We start from the raw sequence: 17,375 nt of genomic DNA on the forward strand, positions 1-17,375 counted from the left end.
GTGATGAGTACAATTTTTCCGCCTAACACTGCGCCAGCCTTTGAATGCTGATGGATGTAGAAGTTTGAGGTTTTCATTTGCCACTTTTAGTATGTGGGCTTGTCATTCAGAAGGCAGAGACAGGCCCTTAGGGAGATCATCTGTGAGTGACAGCAAGCATCCTCTGTCTTGAATGCGTTGTGGTTTTGTTAGGCTATGTTTTTGCTTTCACGCTGTTAGATTGTCAGCTCGGGTTGGACATCATCAAACTTTCAGATTGTATATGCGTCTCTGTCTTTGTTCATCGCTTTCATCCCATTTATGTCTACTTCTTTAAGGTGTTTTCCTTGTGATATGCATTTCTCTTGCTCTCTATCTGTCATCTCCTTTTCTATATCGTAGTGTGCCTGCCTTTTCATCTTTGTTCTTCTGCCTTTGTGTTAAAGTCAAGTTTCTGTCAGCTTTTTCTTTCTCCCTCTTCTTCTCCCTGATAACATTTTCCTGTATCTTTCTAGGTGTTGTTTGGTACTGCAGATGGACAAGTGATAGTGATGGACTGCCATGGGCGCATGCTGGCCCACATTCTGCTGCATGAGTCGGATGGCATCGTCAGCATGTCCTGGAACTATCCCAGTTTCCTGGTGGAGGACAGCAGTGAGAGCGACACAGACTCTGACGACTACTCCCCACCGCAAGGTACCTGCTCAGGGTTCAATTTGAAAAGACGGCTCCTCATGGCTTCTTCAGGCTCACAATTGAACAACGTCCAGTGTAGACATGATGTAAGACTATAACCTGATGTAGTAATGGAGGACAATGAAGGTTTATCTAGTAAGGAGTCATGCCTGTAGGCAGTATAGTGCAGATGTAGATTAGTCCAGCTGTTTATCCGTAGGTACTACCTTGCAGAAGAAGGCAGATGTTGGACCATCTGTGAGCTTCTAACTCCATCTTTTACTGCTCCATCAATTCTTCGTCATGCTCTTAGTCCAATTGGAAAGGGGAAAGATTTCCAACTGGGCGCACCAGGTGGGAACACAAGTTATGGCTGGTAGGTCTGCACTATATTATCATTAGTTTCCTCAGTCCCCCTGGTATTCTCATGAATATTTTAGCTCTGGGTACAGGTGGACATTAATTGTGCCTGCGTCCTCTGTGAAGTCATTAGTTAAATATGCAGATCATATTATCTATGAATGAGATGGAAAAAGAGAGAAATAGTAATTGATAAATTAACAGTGGATCAGATCACAAAACATGCTCAGCCGTGTGCGTCTGAGCTACACTTGGAGCCGGCCATTAACACCGTCTGCTCTTTGCATTATCTTATGTATTGCATTGTCTATCTTGAGATACCTGCTTTGCCCTGTATAGTAGTACAGGGTGTATTTTATTCCAAATAAGATCACACTTGGCATGTTCTTGAATGAGGCACCAAACACCAACTGCGGGTTTCTTAATTTAACCAGCACTATAACAGATCAAGAAGCTTGTAGATAATATTATGAGCAGCCAGACCTCTAAAATTTAAACACAAACAAAACTAGAGACCATCCTGAGATGGGATTACACCAGCCAGAACACACACGAATATGTTCACTTTCTGACCCATGACTACTCAGTAGTGATTACTACATTATTTAATGAGTACTCAGTACTCTGTCTTCATTTTGATCTCAACTACACGGACAGAGATGGACAGAAAAAAAAGCCAGCTTCAGTAAAATGGAGTGGAATGATTGGAACTAGGTTACAGTGATCCGCAACTTAAAACGAATGTGGGCCAGGGCCGGAAAATGGGAGGGCAATGACCCCTTTCCTACCTCTCTTCAGGGAACTTAAAAAAGAAGGAAGGGTCATTACGTCACTGAATCTTTGCTGTTGCCAGACTGTGGTGACCGCTCTATGGGAGATGCAGGGAGAAACTGCACTAAAACCAAACATATCTACGTCATAAGACTTCTGATGAAGAAATGCCTCCAGAAAATGAAAGAACAAACTTCTGAGAGTAGGTTTACCACTGATCAAAGAAAGATTCAGTCACGTAATGCCCCTTCCTTCTTTTTTAAAACACTATTTTAATTTGTTTAGAGGAGATGTTGGGTTGAAGAGCAAAAGATATTAATTGAAGCTTATAGTTAGAGAGAGGCAATGCAGGGCAGAAGTATATAGGTAACTTTTATTGAACTATTTTCCACGTCTCTGCCAGTTGTGTAGACATTGAGGGAGAGACCATTAATACAAAAAAGAATGTGATGACAGAAGATGGATGACAGAATGTGAAGGTGGAGCATAGTGAAAGGGCGCTCTCCTGACATCGGGCTGACGTTGCCGCTGGACCTGGATTGTTGTCATAACAGCAGCATCTGTCGCAGTATAAGGGTGTACGAATATAGATTGTATGACGATGTATTGTCTTGAATGAAGATGAAATTAAGCATATTGTTAAAATGGGCTTGAGTGTGATACCACAGTTGACTACATGCTATTGACTCTACAGCTTATAGAAAAAAATGAAGGAAAAAAAAAAACCCTGGCCCAAACAGTTGCAAGACAAAATTTCGTTAATCCTCTAATGATTCAAGCCACTTCAGCTTTTCCTGTGCCGACAGCCTACAGAAATATACAATGGTAGTAATCAAGAACAGTCAACAGTGAGCCTGAGAGCATATCTGGTGATTTCACTGTCCATTGACAATGCATAGCTAGCCAGTGTGCATCTGGTGCACTGAGACATGAACAGTCACACAAGAGAAGTAGTTAGCTTTTCCACCCTGCTGCTTCTTTCACTGTGCACACCAGCCCACGTAACGGCCTCATTTTTATTGGTTCCTTTTCTGTCTTTTTGCCTCCTTTTCTCCTGAGCTTAATTAGTCCCAGTTGCTAAGGCTGTATTGGTGAGGGTCTGTCCTCCTCCTGCTGTGCTATTTTTCCCCCTCCCTTCACTGTGGGCCAAGTGGTTAAGCTGAAAAGTGCTTGCCTTAGCTGGAACACTGATTATGCTCTAACTCACTAATTAAACTGGTCAATAGTAATTGATTGGCCCTGATAGAAATTATCTCTCAAGTCGACAACCTGACCGAGACACCAGGCCGCCTCTTCCCCTGCCTGCCAGATCTCTCTGTCATGATATATGATGATGACCCATTATCACTGCACTGCACAGCACAACACACGGCTTTCACAGCAGCATCATATATCTGTTTTAATGCAACACACATTCTAAGCTGGTTACTATAGGGAAGAAGTACCTGTTGGGGCCTGAAAGTCAGAAGAGGAGGTGGATATTTAATTTGTGTTGGTATTTGGGTCATTACAGGACTCTGGGACAGGACGGACTCAAGGATGTTTTAATGGAAAATGTATGGGTAGTTGTCTGAGGGTGTTTTATTTATAGCGGCTTGACTGAGAATGCCACTTATTTGCAGCTAAAAATGCAGCAATGAGATGTGCTGACTGTGTTGGGGCAATTATGTGTTGTCTTGAATAGGACACAGTGGAAACCCACTGAAAAATGAATTACAGCTGCCAAAGAAGTGGATCTTGTCCTTGCTGCTCTCATTAGTGCCCCCCACTATCTACAGTAAACACAGTGTTACGAATGAGAATGTATAGTCTTTTTTTATCCCACTGAGAGTGTTAGAGAAGCGGAGCGTGCTGCAGGCTGATACAGTAGACCTCCTGAGATTTTGCTTATTTTATCACATTCTCCTTGATTTTTGTGCTTCTGCCATGGGTGAGTAGGCTACGTACCTAAATCCTTCTATGAAGAAATGTCGATGTAGTGAAGTGAAACATGATCCCGAAACAGTACAGGGTGTTTTATTTTGAAAATTGACCGGATGCACTATGCTGATCCTGTGTGTGACTTCCTGCCCCACACGATCTGCTCTGTTCAGCTTGATGCGACTGCGGTCCGCCTCCGTCAAAATAGATTCAACGCGTATTCTCCGCGTACCAGAGCGGAGAGCTGCTTCTGGGTCACTGTTGAGACTTGCCGTGGCTCTGCTGGTGGAAATATGAGCGTTTACTAGAACGGCCGTGATCAGCTCTGGCGACCGGTCCCGGTGGAATCTAGGGGTCACACTGCCTGTCTAATTTGTTTGTGTTGTCCTTTGTCTCTTCTCAGTGCACAGCCAGAAACCACTGCTGACAGTCAGCTTCACCTCTGGAGACATCAGTCTGATGAACAACTACGATGACCTCTCTCCCACCCTCATCCGCACCGGTCTGAAAGGTGTGTGGGTGACCAACTTTGTCTCTTTCCTTGTTTTATTGCTTCTCTCAATCACCTGTTTATACCTATTTACAAATCATATGTCATGGAATTTTGTGTTTTCTATATTTTGTCAAAATCAGCTGCTTATTTTAATTTATATAACATTACTACCATTTTCTCTCCTGTGACTTGTGCTATAGATGTGGTGGTCCAGTGGTGCTCACAGGGGGACCTCCTTGCAGTGGCAGGGATGGAGAGGACCCTCCTCTCCCCTGACCCCTCCTGTCCTCCCCCCACCAGGAACGCCATTGTCAAGTTCTACAACGTTCGGGGTGAACACATCTACACACTGGACACGCCAGCACAGGTGAGCAACTTTAACAGGGCCCAATAATGTCATGTGTTTATAGTTTGTGTACTTAAACTTGCATTTATTGTAATTTGTCCCTTCCTGAATGATTAGACTTTCCCTCAGTATTTATTTGAAGACCTAAGACGTCACTAGTTGCAGGAAATCCTGCCAAGTGGCTGTCTCTAAGGAAAAATACCTCAATTAGGCTCTTTATAAAGTGATACTTAGAAATATAAAATGTTTTTTATAGATATAAACTCTACTGCTGCTGTTTACACTGTTGTCTAGCATGTGTATGTTTAGTTATCCTAGATTTAGGACAATTTAGAAAGAATTATATCAATTGTATTTCATTTGAAAGGATACACCTTTCTGGTGTTTTTATTTTGTGGTGCAAACCAAAGTCATTTATTCCAACTGCTGAAAACCCAAAGGTATAAAGGTAGCACACACACGAATCCAAATCCAAATCCGATTTCACCAATTTATTCTAGGCCTAGTTGCCTGCATCAGAGCATGCAGGAAAATGGAAGTCATGTCATTTATATACAGGGTAGTTGTTGGTAGGTGATTGGTTAAAGGGTCTCATGGTAATTAATGTCCTATGGTCCTGTATACTTCTTTTCTTGACAATATAACAATGACTGTAGGTGAAATATAGGTGAAATGGTAAATTCCCCCATACAATTTAACAGTTCAAGCTGAGTTTACATGTTTCCATGTTTTGAAACTTGTTTATATCAAATTGTCTTTGGAATAGACTAACCCTATTCGTCAGTTGAAATACATCAACCACCAGTTGTTTGTACTTTCTGGCATTAAATATGTTAAACTGTGTCAGACCTTCCAAAAAATGTTTTGAATATGACTGTGGCACAACAGTCAGAAACCTTAACATTCATTTTCATGCAGAATCTTTTGAAAGGATGTAGAGTAGTATGTGGTAAAAGTGACAAAACAGTCGTATCCTCTATCTAATGTGTCATGTCCATTACCCTGCAGCGCCCCATCACCACGCTGTGCTGGGGTCACCGTGACTCTCGTCTGTTCTTGGCCTGTGGCCCGGCGCTCTACGTTGTGCGGGTGGAGCACCGTGTTGCCAACCTGCAGCTCCTCTGCCAGCAAGGCATTGCCACAGCAGTGAAGGAGGAAAAAGATGTTGCCAAGCTCACCATGCCTTCCCGCCTCTGTTCTTACGTCACCACTGCTTTCGTCCCCACCATCAAGGTAACATGGGACAAGAGTTGCTAGATCCATTAAAACCATAAAAATAAATGTGAAGAGCCTTGTGGAAATGTACTTTATTGTTAGCCATGACATGATTTTTGAACTACACTACATCCTCATGTTTTGTCTTTCAGCCTCCCATCCCAGATCCCAACAACATGCGTGATTTTGTGAGCTACCCAACAGCTGGAAATGAACGTCTGCACTGTACCATGAAGCGTACGGAGGACAACCCTGAGGTTGGGGGGCCTTGCTACACTCTGTACCTGGAGTACCTAGGAGGTCTGGTGCCGATCCTCAAAGGCCGACGAATAAGTAAACTGCGTCCAGAGTTTGTCATCATGGACCCCAAGACAGATGGGAAAACAGGTAAAACTTAGCCTTCTTCATATTGGCAATACAAAATGTACATGTTTTTTAAACCTTATTTTTGTTATTATTTCCATTTAAATACATTTTAATTTTGATAACAATACAGTGGATTCTGGTTCATAATAGGGCTGCAACTAACGATGATTTTCATTGTCGATTAATCTATAATTGATAATTTCTCAATTAACTGATTAGATGTTTTGGTCTCTAGAATGTCAGAAAATAGTGAAAATGTCAGTCAGTGTTTCACAAAGCTAAAGATGGAATCCTCAAATGTTTTGATCTGTCATCGAGGAGTAAAGAAACCAGAAAATATTCACATTTAAGAAGCTTGAATCAGAGAAATTTGCCTTTATTTAATTTTTTTTTAGAATATCACTTAAACCAGTTAATCAATTATCAGAATAGTCGGCGATTTATTTAATAGTTGACAACTAATCAATCTATTGTTGCAGCTCTGATTTGTAACTCGTAATTCTTTCAGTGTGCTTTTACTGCCCTCTGTGTAACTGACCTGGATTTTGGATGGCTGTAAAAGAAACAAATGACTGTGTTTTAATCATAACATACATATGGTTTACTGTTTGTAAAGATTCCAATGGAGCTGCTAAATGCATTTGTCTGGCACAGTACTTTTCCAGTTGTTTGAGTTTCTTGAGCTGGCACTCAGAGCGAATATGTTTTAGTCACATAAGGCAGACTGGGCCCATGTTAATTAAAAGCTGCTTAATGGGGGCTGTGATGGCCCCTGGGTTCCTCATAAATCAACCCGCACCCTCCCCACACAGTGATAAATGGAGCCAGCCATGAAATGGTTCCAGCCCATCCACACTTTAATGTCCATCAAATAAATTAGCTTGACCTAAACTGGAGCAGCAGTGGTTCAAAGACTCCACATGCATAATGAAAAAGACCAGAATTTAAACCACTGAGACAATGGTTTGGATTGAATGGGTCTAAATGCTTATCTGTAGAAACAATGGAACATTGCAGCAGCCATCTTTTTTGTAAAAAATGATGAAGGTTTTGCCTTGAGGTTGTTAAAACTATATTTCCTGTGCCAACTTAATTCTGATCATTTCCAAAGACGGCTTTTTTGTGGTGTATCTTAAATTCCTCTTTGATTTCGTTCAAAAGTTTCAACCCTTTGAAACAGCAGGATTATAAACATTTTAACTAGAATTAAATTGTTATTTTGAACATCAAGGTTGCAGGGGTTTCCCACATCATTGTAAATAACAGAACAAAAAATACCACATATAAGCTGTGTTTAATGTTAAAGTTTATCTCAAGAACTACACATTTACAATCCATTTTATTAAAATTGACTTCACTCTTTCAATCCTCCTTTTTTATTTTCTCTCAACAGATGAAATATACGGCAACAGTCTGATATCTGCAATGATTGACAGCTGTAACTGCTCCGACTCCAGTGACATTGAGCTGAGTGATGACTGGGTTGGCAAGAAATCTCCAAAGATATCCAGAGGCAGCAAATCCCCCAAACTGCCCAGGTAACCAGACACCTGACCAGTGTCTACTGCAGCATTATTACCTCTTTTACTAATATTTCATGTTTTACTAATATTTCACGTTTTAAGTGTGTGACACTTGGTCCCATCAGCAGTCAACGGTCCACGTGAAATGGGCAAGCAGCTGATTGGTTTTCTCCATAAAATATTAGATAAATCAAGTGAAGGTGGTTTAGTTTACATATTGCGTAATTAATCTATCTAAAGCAAGAAACCTTTTTTTGCAAATTTAGTTTTATTTTTAAACATTCAATTTCTCCCAATTATTCAGTGTTAGTTTAGATGCATCTGTGGCGGCAAAGAACCAAAGCATGCATTCTGATGTCTCAGATTACTGTCACTCCATCCTTCAACTGCATGAAAACATTAAATGAATCTTTGAACAAATTAAAATGAATTGATTTAATATTTCTGCCAAATACACTGCATTATAATTTACTCCTGTTTGATTCTTCATTGTATCTCTGGAATTAATTTCATAATTACCGTGGCATCCCTGTAGTCCCTTAACTTTCCTTCTTACATTAACCCTTGGCATATGTTTCTAATTCTAGTGAAATGTTCTTTGGTTGCTTTTGGTTCACTGCATGCCTAAACCTTCTTCTTTTATTTGCTACCTTCTCTGTAGAGACTTAGTTTGTCCCTTTACCAACAGGATCAACATTGATCCCAGGAAATCACCCAAACTGTCCCGTGCTACACAAGAGATCTCCAGGTCACCACGGTTACCTATACGTAAACCCTCGATTGGGTCACCCAGTCTAACACGGAGGGAATTTCCTCTTGATGACATCACTCAGGTAAAAGTCAAATTATTTGAAGCTAATTCATAATTTTTTATGAATTTGCCTGGGTCAGCGGTGCTTAGTAAAAATAATGATTAAAGTGAACACACTTGGCAGTGTTGGAGGGTTTGAAGCCTGTGAGGGTTCATGCCCTAGCTTCACTGTTGTTTGATGGATGGGTTAGGTTAGTCGTGGGTTCAGGGGTGTGGGCAACGTTATTTCTGATGATAAGCTAACACATTGAGATTTTTTTTTTTTTTAACATTTGTTTATTTGATATATATGATTTTGAAAAGTGGTATAGAAATACAACAGAACTAATAATAAATTCACTAGAGCTTTCCAATCAGACTAATGACAGGTGGTCAGGTTTTCTGGAAGAGTCCCTCTTTGTCAAAGATTTTTGACATCACATTTCTTTTGTTTTTTTCTGTTGTTTTTTTCTTATGATTCCTTGGTGATTAATATTATTCTCTTTGTTCATGTCTCGCAGCAAAATTACCTTGCTCAGGTCACATCCAATATCTGGGGAACAAAGTTCAAGATTGTTGGGCTGGCCACATTCTTGCCAACCAATCTTGGTGCAGGTAACCAATCAACAACTTAGCCTTTTAGTGTTTAGCCCTGAATGAATAAATAAATTCCTCATTCCTACCCTGTTCCTCTTCCCTCAGTCATCTACAAGACAAGCCTCCTCCATCTGCAGCCCCGACAGATGACCATCTACCTGCCAGAGGTGCGCAAGATCTCCATGGACTATATCAACCTGCCTGTTTTTAGCCCAAATGTCTTCAGTGAAGATGAAGATGACCTGCCTGTCACGGGCCCTGCTGGTGGCTCTGACGACAACCCGCCCTGCACTGTCAACATCCCTATTGCTCCCATCCATAGCCCCGCCCAGGCCATGTCCCCTGCCCAAAGCATTGGTTTAGTCCAGTCACTACTAGCCAATCAAAATGTTCAGTTGGATGTCCTAACAAATCCCACAGCAAGCCCTGCTGGGGCTGCTGCCAGTGGGTCAGACCAAAGCCAGGACACCATCCTGACAGCCCAGTACACGGTCCCCTCCAGGTACTCCAGTCCTGGTCAGGTCATCTTTGGGGGACTAGAAATGGGTCGCCTAATGGTGGGACCTCCACCTTCTCATCATCCTTCACAACAACAGCAACAACAACCAAGTCACCATCAACAACAACAACAACAACATCAACAACAACAACAGCAGCAGCAGCACCACCACCAACAACAACAACTGCAACACCAACAACAAATTCAGCACCACCAACAACAGCTTCAGCAGCAGCAGCAGCAACTCCAACAGCAGCAGCAGATGCTCCAGCACCAACATTTACAACAGCAGCAGCAGCAGCTTCAGCAGCAGCACATTCAGCAGCAGCTCCAACACATACAGCAGCAGCAGCATCAACATCAGCTCCAACAGCACATACAGCAGCAGCATCAACTACAGCAGCAGCATCAACTACAGCAGCAGCATCAACAGATTCAACAGCACCTGCAGCAACAGCAGCAAATTCATCAACAGCAGTCGCAGCAGCAGCATCAGCATCAGATGCAACAACAACAGCACCACCATCAACTTCAGCAGCAGCTACAAATTCAAATCCCTGTTCCCTCCATGTCATCAGGACAGACTTCAGGAGCAGCTGTGCACCAGCTCCAGCCGGGAACACTGCAGATTCAGATCCCTCATCCACCTGCTGATTTAGTGGTTGAGAGAGCAGTGGGGGGCGAACACGAGCACCTACTGAAAATCAAAACTACTCGGTCAACTCCACAGCTGGCTGAGGGTGATACAGTGGTGTTCAGTGCCCCTCTAGAGCTCAGCAAGATGAACCCTCCGCCCCCCTACCCCGGAACAGTTGCTGCTGCTGTGGCTGCTGCAGCAGCAGCCGCCGCCTCAGCATCAGCCTCTAGTACAGCCTCCAGTGCTGCAGCTGGAACAGGAGGAGGCACCAGCGGGACTCCTCCCCCTGGTGACCTTTGTATGAAGAAGGGAGAGTTCCCACTTTATCCTTCAGGTCAGCAACAAGCGCAGTATCCCACACCACTGGGATATGAGAGGATAACGACATTTGACAGCAGTGGGAATGTGGAGGAAGTATGTCGCCCTCGAACACGCCTTGTCTGCAATCAGAATGTCTACACACTCCAGGGACCTGGCAGCTCTGCCACTCTCAGGGTCACCTCCTCCTCCTCCTCCTCCTCCTCCTCCTCAGCTGACAAGAAGATCCAGCTGCCCTACACCTCTGCCACTCTCAACAGACTCACTGCACCTCGCTATTCCATACCTAGTGGAGACCCGCCCCCATACCCAGACCCAGCCAATCAGAACATTGCTGTTGGCAGGAACCCTGGACAGAGGATTGACAGCAGTCTGATCCATGCCACTCTCAGGAGAAATAGCCGAGAGGCCGCTCTCAAAGTTTCCCAAATGCTGGAACCACCCAGACCACTGCCTCCTAAGGCTAAAAACAGTAGTGCACTAGCAGCGTCGTTCCAGCAGAGGGTGCCAACAGCCTTATACACCTGTAGTCAGTGTAGCAGTGGATCCAGTGTTGGAGGCACTGCCCCAGGGAGCGCTAATGGAATAGCAGGAGGAACTATTATCAGGCAGGATTTCCCTCCAGGGACTGGGGCCCCACACAGCACAGTTATCGTTCATTCCAACAGCACTACTCCTTTGGCCTCCCAGTCCTCTTACAACCTGCTGAGCGCTCTTGAAGGATCTGGGAATGCAACAGGAGGAGGAAACAGAGACAGGGCTGATTATGTTAATTCAGCGTTTACTGAGGATGAAACAATGAACCAGTCACTGCGGCATCTGGCGCTAGGAGGAAATGATGCATCAGGGCTGGTTGTGAAACGCCCACCTCCCTATCAGTGGGACCCAGCTGCCACTGAGGAAGTGTGGGTTCCTCAGGAACGGACAGCAACGCTGAATCCCACTGGCCTCCCTGGACCCCACAAACCACCCCCACTTATTCTTAGCCCAGCTCAGCACTTGGATGTGTCCAGGCTGCCTTTTGTTCTTTCTCCAAAGTCCCCCACCAGCCCCAGTGCTGCATCATTTCAGGCTGCTGCAGCAGCTGCAGGCTACCAAATCTCCCTCCAGTACCCTCCGGCAACTGCCTATCCTGGAGCCCAGCTCCAGCCCATCCCAAGTTCCCCACGCCCCTGCTCCTCCCCAAAGGAGATGGTGGCGCCAGTACCCTTCTCACAGCAAGATGCAACCCTTGTCTTACCGCCAGGTTACCCTGCAAATCTGGCAAACCTGGCCTGCTGCCCTCTCCCTCCCATGTATCCAGGGGGAAGTGCTTGTGCCGGGCTTCCCATTCCCCCCATTGCCCTTCACACTCCTTGGGGTACGTATAACTCTTGCCCGCCTATGCCCAGTCCTGCAGTGCCACTACCACCCAAAGCCTCCCACATGGCAATAGACAAAAATGCCCTCTCGCCTCCTCCTCCGCCTCCTCCACCACCGCCTCCACCACCACCAGCAGAGCTGCAGAGCCATGTAGGATTACAAGAAGCTATGGGGGAGGCTGGAGAAGGTTTTCAGGAGGTGCTCTCCCTGACTGAGAGCCCAGTGCCGCAGCGGTCTGAGAAGTTTAGCAAGAAGAACCGCAAGCGGGTTGATGGGCGTGCTGAGGAGACGAATGTGCCACCTTTGGCTGAAGGGAGCAAGTCGAAAAAAGAGGGCAGAGCTTTGGGTGATTTCAATTCACTCATCTCCAGTCCTCGGCTGGGAGGAAGGGACAAGAAAAAGCTGAAGGGACAGAAAGAGCAGCAGTTGAAGGCCAAGAAGCTGAGTAAGGCCACTGCCAACAGTGAGTTCCAAGACAGTTCAGAAAGTGAGCCAGAGCTGTTCATCAGTGGGGATGAGCTGCTCAATCAGTGCCAGAGCGGTAAGAAGGGCTGGAAGAGTAAAAGGAACCTGAGGGCTGCCAGTGAACTGGACGAGATCAAGTGTCGAAAGGCCAACGAGAAGGAGGACCGAGGGCTGGGCAGCCAGGGGTTTGTCTATGTCATGGCAAACAAGCAGCCACTGTGGAATGAAGCCACGCAGGTCTACCAGCTGGACTTTGGTGGGCGTGTCACACAGGAGTCTGCCAAGAACTTTCAAATTGAACTGGAGGGCAGACAGGTAAGAGGAAATAATACTCACTGCATGTTTCCCTCACATTAAAGTGATTACTACAGTACTCAAATATTGTGGGCACTAGGACATGATGTTAAGGATGGTACCGTCTTGGCTACAGTCTGTATTAACTTTTTTGTTTTTGTTTGTTTTACTTCACAGGTGATGCAGTTCGGCAGGATTGACGGCAATGCCTACATCCTGGACTTTCAGTATCCCTTCTCTGCTGTGCAGGCCTTTGCTGTGGCTTTAGCCAATGTTACCCAACGCCTCAAATGAGATGTCCCCTCCCTACTTACCCTGAGTTATATCTGGGATTTAAATGCAATCTGTTGAAGGGGCACAGTTGTTTCATTTGAGATTAGTAAACTTTGATTTTGGAGAGAAGACTAAAATCAGCCCTGGTCATAGAGAGAGAGGGAGAGAGATACAATCACGCTGCACTACACAATGCTGCCACTAGAGTTGGTGCAATAAGCATTGGCTGCATTTTCCAAGGATGCCCTCAGATTTGCTCCGTTTGGTAGTCAGCGGCACCTTGCAATGCATGTAGGGCCAAAGAGCTAAGCTTTGGTAATCATCATGCAAATAAATGCTGCTTTAGCTAGAAGAAGCTTGTAGACATGATAAACGATCGGTAAAGTGAGAGAAGAGGAATTGTCGAGGTGCAGTTTTCAAAAGAAGCAGCAGTAATACTTGAAAACCACACTCTGGAGATAAAAGTCATTTTTCTCCCAGAGCGCACAGGTACTACTGGGCACTGAAATCCATTGCTGTACAAAACTTCAGTGAAACAGTTACCACTTTATTATACTGCTTTTGCTTTTAGGGTTTTATTAAATGAATCAACATGGTGGAGGGTAGGAGGGTCTTTTTGTGTTCGCTCTCTGCCATTCCTTTTGTTACTATCTCAATCTATCTTTGCTGGAACTGAGGCTTAGATATATGCATCACTTAGGAGCACTACTAAGAGTTCACACGTTTCACTGTTGTGAAAGGTGTGTCACTGTTAAAAACTTTGGATTGTCGAGGAGTAAATATAGATGAGGTGAACTGCAGTCTTTTCCACATGGTTTCCTGGGACTTTGAAGGAAGAAGAAATGTTAACCCTGCTACATGGATTAATTTATATGTAAATTTTGTTGTTTATCTATTCAAATATGAATTTTAACATTATTGTCATTGTTTGTGATATACAATCTTCATACCCTGTCAACATGGTTTTCAACTTACCTGCTTTATTTGGGAGACTGGTGGCTGAATTTGAATATTGCTGTGTAGTCGGGAGGGGCGTGCAGAATAGCTTTGACTGACATATCCTGTACTTAGTGAAATATCTACATATGGTGACACGGGCTCAAAATAAGTCGCTAATGCCTGGATTGAACAACTCTGGCATGAAGTGATTCGTCACCTGCTGTCACTTCTGTGAAGTGAGTGTGTAGTTGGAAGATGGGGGAGCTGTCCCTGCTCTTAAAGACCACACTAAACATGTAAGCAAAGGTACAGGAAATATTTTTGTATATTTCACCTATGCCATTTCATACTCTCTTCAGAAGTCATGTAAATACATATCAGTCATATGTAAATGTTGTAAAGAGACGTGGGTGACTTTGACAGATGTGTTTACACCTGTCTCCACTGTGTTTTAAGTGTAATATCAGGTGTGGAGTGAAGCTGTAGTACTGTTTAGCTCAACAGCTACAACCACAAAAAGTAAACAGTTAAGCTGAAATCATTGTCACTGAATCTTTGAAGTCAGAACTCCAATGAAGGATGAAGCTATTGAAATCTGACACTGAAATCTGAACAGCTAATTTTTTTTTCTTTCAGGCAGTCAGGCTTGTGTTGAACTAAAGACACAGAGCAGGGCCAAATTAGAATGACTGTCAGTAGAGCGCATACCTCTGCCAAGGCCCAACAGTCCCCTTTATCTGCATCAAATTGTACTCACTCATAGATACCAACCACCTAAATACACCTGATTTATTTCATCAAGATCCATGCATTATTACATGAGAAATTAATGAAAATGTCTATAAACGCCCTGTCTTGCAATGCTAAAGAAAGTGAGAAAAAAAAATCCTGGATTCACACCAGATATTAATGGGATCTACTCTGGGCCAAGACCCATCCTCCATCTCAATTTGGTGGGAATCCATTCAGTAGTTTTTGTGTAATCTTGCTAACAAACGGACAAAGGTGGAAACATGACCTCCTTGGTGGAGCTAATTATTAGACACATTGCAAATATCTGCAATAGGTTTTATTTGTATAAGATGGTCGCCAAAGTCAGTAAAAAAGGGCAGTAATATTTAGGCTTAATAGCATTAGGCAGGTGTGATTAACATTTGTGCCAAAATACGCATTTGCTTAAATTTATAGTTAAAAAATGGGCCTCGAGGGAAGTGTAACTTCATTTCTAGCTCTGTTTTAGTTTCTGAATTGATGAGATTATTACATTCTTTAGTGTGATCTTTCCACACCACGAGATGCATGTCTGTCAGAGGGGGAGTGTTGTAGGGAAAAAGAATTTCAAATAAAAGTCTCTACTGATCGTTTAAAAAAATGAAAAGAACATGAGCATGTCATAAAGAAAATATCCATCTTTTTGTGTTAGTTGTGCAATATTTTCTTGGGGGAAAAATTCTTTGTCATCACTTTTGACCACAGTTTGATACCGTTCTTTTAGTTCAGCATCTCAGTTGCTGATCTGTATGTTTTATTTATGAGATTATTTCCTAAAGGAGATATAGTATCTATACATACTGTATATTGTGGAATTTTCTGAACATTTCTTTGTGTTGATAAAAAGAAAAAAAAAATTGTTTCAAGTGTAGCCCATATTGTGAGATGGGAAGGTGGGGGTTGGGTCGGGAGGGTCGGGAACGGGCAAATTTTCTGTGTTTTGTGAAGTTTGCATTGGATGGAAAAGATGTGAATGAGTAAGTGCCCAGTTTAGTGTAGTCGGTAGACTAGTTATGTAGAGTGTAACTGTCAAGTCAAGGTGTGTCTGTATTCAACTGTGCAGTCTACCAATCCCATCAGTGTTTAATCTATTATCTTTAAAGGTGTGTGATCATGGCTTCTTACACATACACACACACATACACACATCGTTCACATAAGTTCACAAGTGTAAGCCACTGAGTTCATGTTGAGAATTGCCTATGGACTTAGGTTAAGGATTCACTTTAAACTGATTTCATGAGATGACCTGTTGTAGATATTGTAGGATTTGGCTTTTCTTTAGAAAAGATATGTGCTTTGTATTTCTAGATGTAGACTTAAATGACAAAAACACTTGAAAAGAATCTGACTCCGATTTGGTGACTGAACGTTTATAGTGAATGGATAGTAAGGCATGCCATGTAAATTATTTTATAATTGTATATGTCACGCATCTTTTGAATAAAACGTCATTGTTTCAGAAAAAAAAATGCTGTGTCTTGTCTCCAAATTATATCTAGTATTGTCGTATTTAAAGTTGCCATTGTTTAAATCTAGCCAGCTATTGGACTAGACTAGAGTTTGTAAAAAGTACCCAAACATCATACTAGAGTAAAAGTAAAGATATCGTGTTAGAATATTACTTTGGTAATAGTGAAAGTCACCCATGCAAATAGTACTTGAGCACTTGAGTTTTTAAGTTTCTGATATCAAATATACTTAAGTATCAAAAGTAGTTTTCTGGTAATAAATGTACCTAAGTATTGAAAGTACATGTAAAAGTGAATTATACATGTGTTTACAGTTACGTACAACATTTAGGGTCAACATTTTTCTGATTTTGAGAATTGGTGGGGGTTTCTTTGTATCAGATTGCCTATAAAATAAATTAATTTAAAGGGGCATTATGCAAGAATTTTAGTTTAAAACATTCACAAATGAACTAAAATCATCAACAGAATGTGAAGAAGTAACATTTTTGACGTTACGTCAAAGATTTCCACATTTTGTTGCAGAGATATCTACTTGAGTTAGCATGCTAACCAGCTAGCCCCAGCTCTGAAAAACATTCTCTCTCCAGTGGTCCAAAGCTCCTGTGCTAGCAGTGTAAACACCAACACTCCCCATGTAGTCCAGCTAACTGCACGCCTAAATGAGCTAACAAGCTAACAGTGGCTACAGTCATGGATGTATAAACAGAATACAGTTAGCATCAGTTAGGAGTTACTCTGGTGATATGCTGCCCTTATCTGTTGTGAGTATGAGGTTTAAAAGTTAAAAAATGTGATACTGCAATGTAACTAATAACTAGAGTTAGCAAATAAAGTGGAGTAAAAAGTATAGTATTTGCTTTTAAAATGTGGTTAAAGTAGCAAAAAAACATACTCAAGTAAAGTTCAACTCCCCCTAAAATTATACAGAGTGGGTCTAGTGTCTCAAACAGCACATGTTGAAGCACAGGTGGAAGTTTAATGCTTTCAAAATACATAATTTTTAACAAGTATGACTCCGTTTTTGATTCCCCACACCCCAACCGGACTGTGAAAACGCTGTGTTTAAATGCAGTCATCTCCTGGTTGATGGATTGAAGAGTAGTCCAGCAGCGTCTGCAGCTCACTGACGTTTGAGCAGCTCGTGGTGTCCCTGCTGGGATCAGAGGCAGCCGTCTGTCTCTGTCCGTGGTGCTGAACTCTGATCACGTGACCCTCCTCCCGTGTGATGGGTATGCGCTTCCGCCCCCTCTTCGGTTTTTTTTTTTTACGGCTTTTTTCCCCCTCTTTCTTTGAACCGACACAAACAA

General features: G+C 42.8%; 1 protein-coding gene across 2 annotated transcripts in view; it reads left to right on the forward strand.

Annotated features, from left to right (window-relative positions):
* Positions 1–16,058, forward strand: part of tulp4a (TUB like protein 4a) — a 36,663-nt gene extending 20,605 nt beyond the window's left edge. For both annotated transcript variants that reach the window (XM_073492748.1, XM_073492749.1), the window contains exons 5-14: positions 495–675; positions 4,109–4,216; positions 4,399–4,565; positions 5,553–5,777; positions 5,912–6,146; positions 7,519–7,663; positions 8,337–8,481; positions 8,960–9,053; positions 9,141–12,631; positions 12,788–16,058. In XM_073492748.1, coding sequence (XP_073348849.1) covers positions 495–675; positions 4,109–4,216; positions 4,399–4,565; positions 5,553–5,777; positions 5,912–6,146; positions 7,519–7,663; positions 8,337–8,481; positions 8,960–9,053; positions 9,141–12,631; positions 12,788–12,904 — 4,908 coding nt within the window. In that variant the 3' untranslated portion in view covers positions 12,905–16,058. The remainder of the gene's footprint in view (positions 1–494; positions 676–4,108; positions 4,217–4,398; positions 4,566–5,552; positions 5,778–5,911; positions 6,147–7,518; positions 7,664–8,336; positions 8,482–8,959; positions 9,054–9,140; positions 12,632–12,787) is intronic.
* Positions 16,059–17,375: the final 1,317 nt, after the last annotated feature.

Source organism: Pagrus major, chromosome 22, assembly GCF_040436345.1.
Source record: "Pagrus major chromosome 22, Pma_NU_1.0".
Lineage (NCBI taxonomy): Eukaryota > Metazoa > Chordata > Actinopteri > Spariformes > Sparidae > Pagrus > Pagrus major.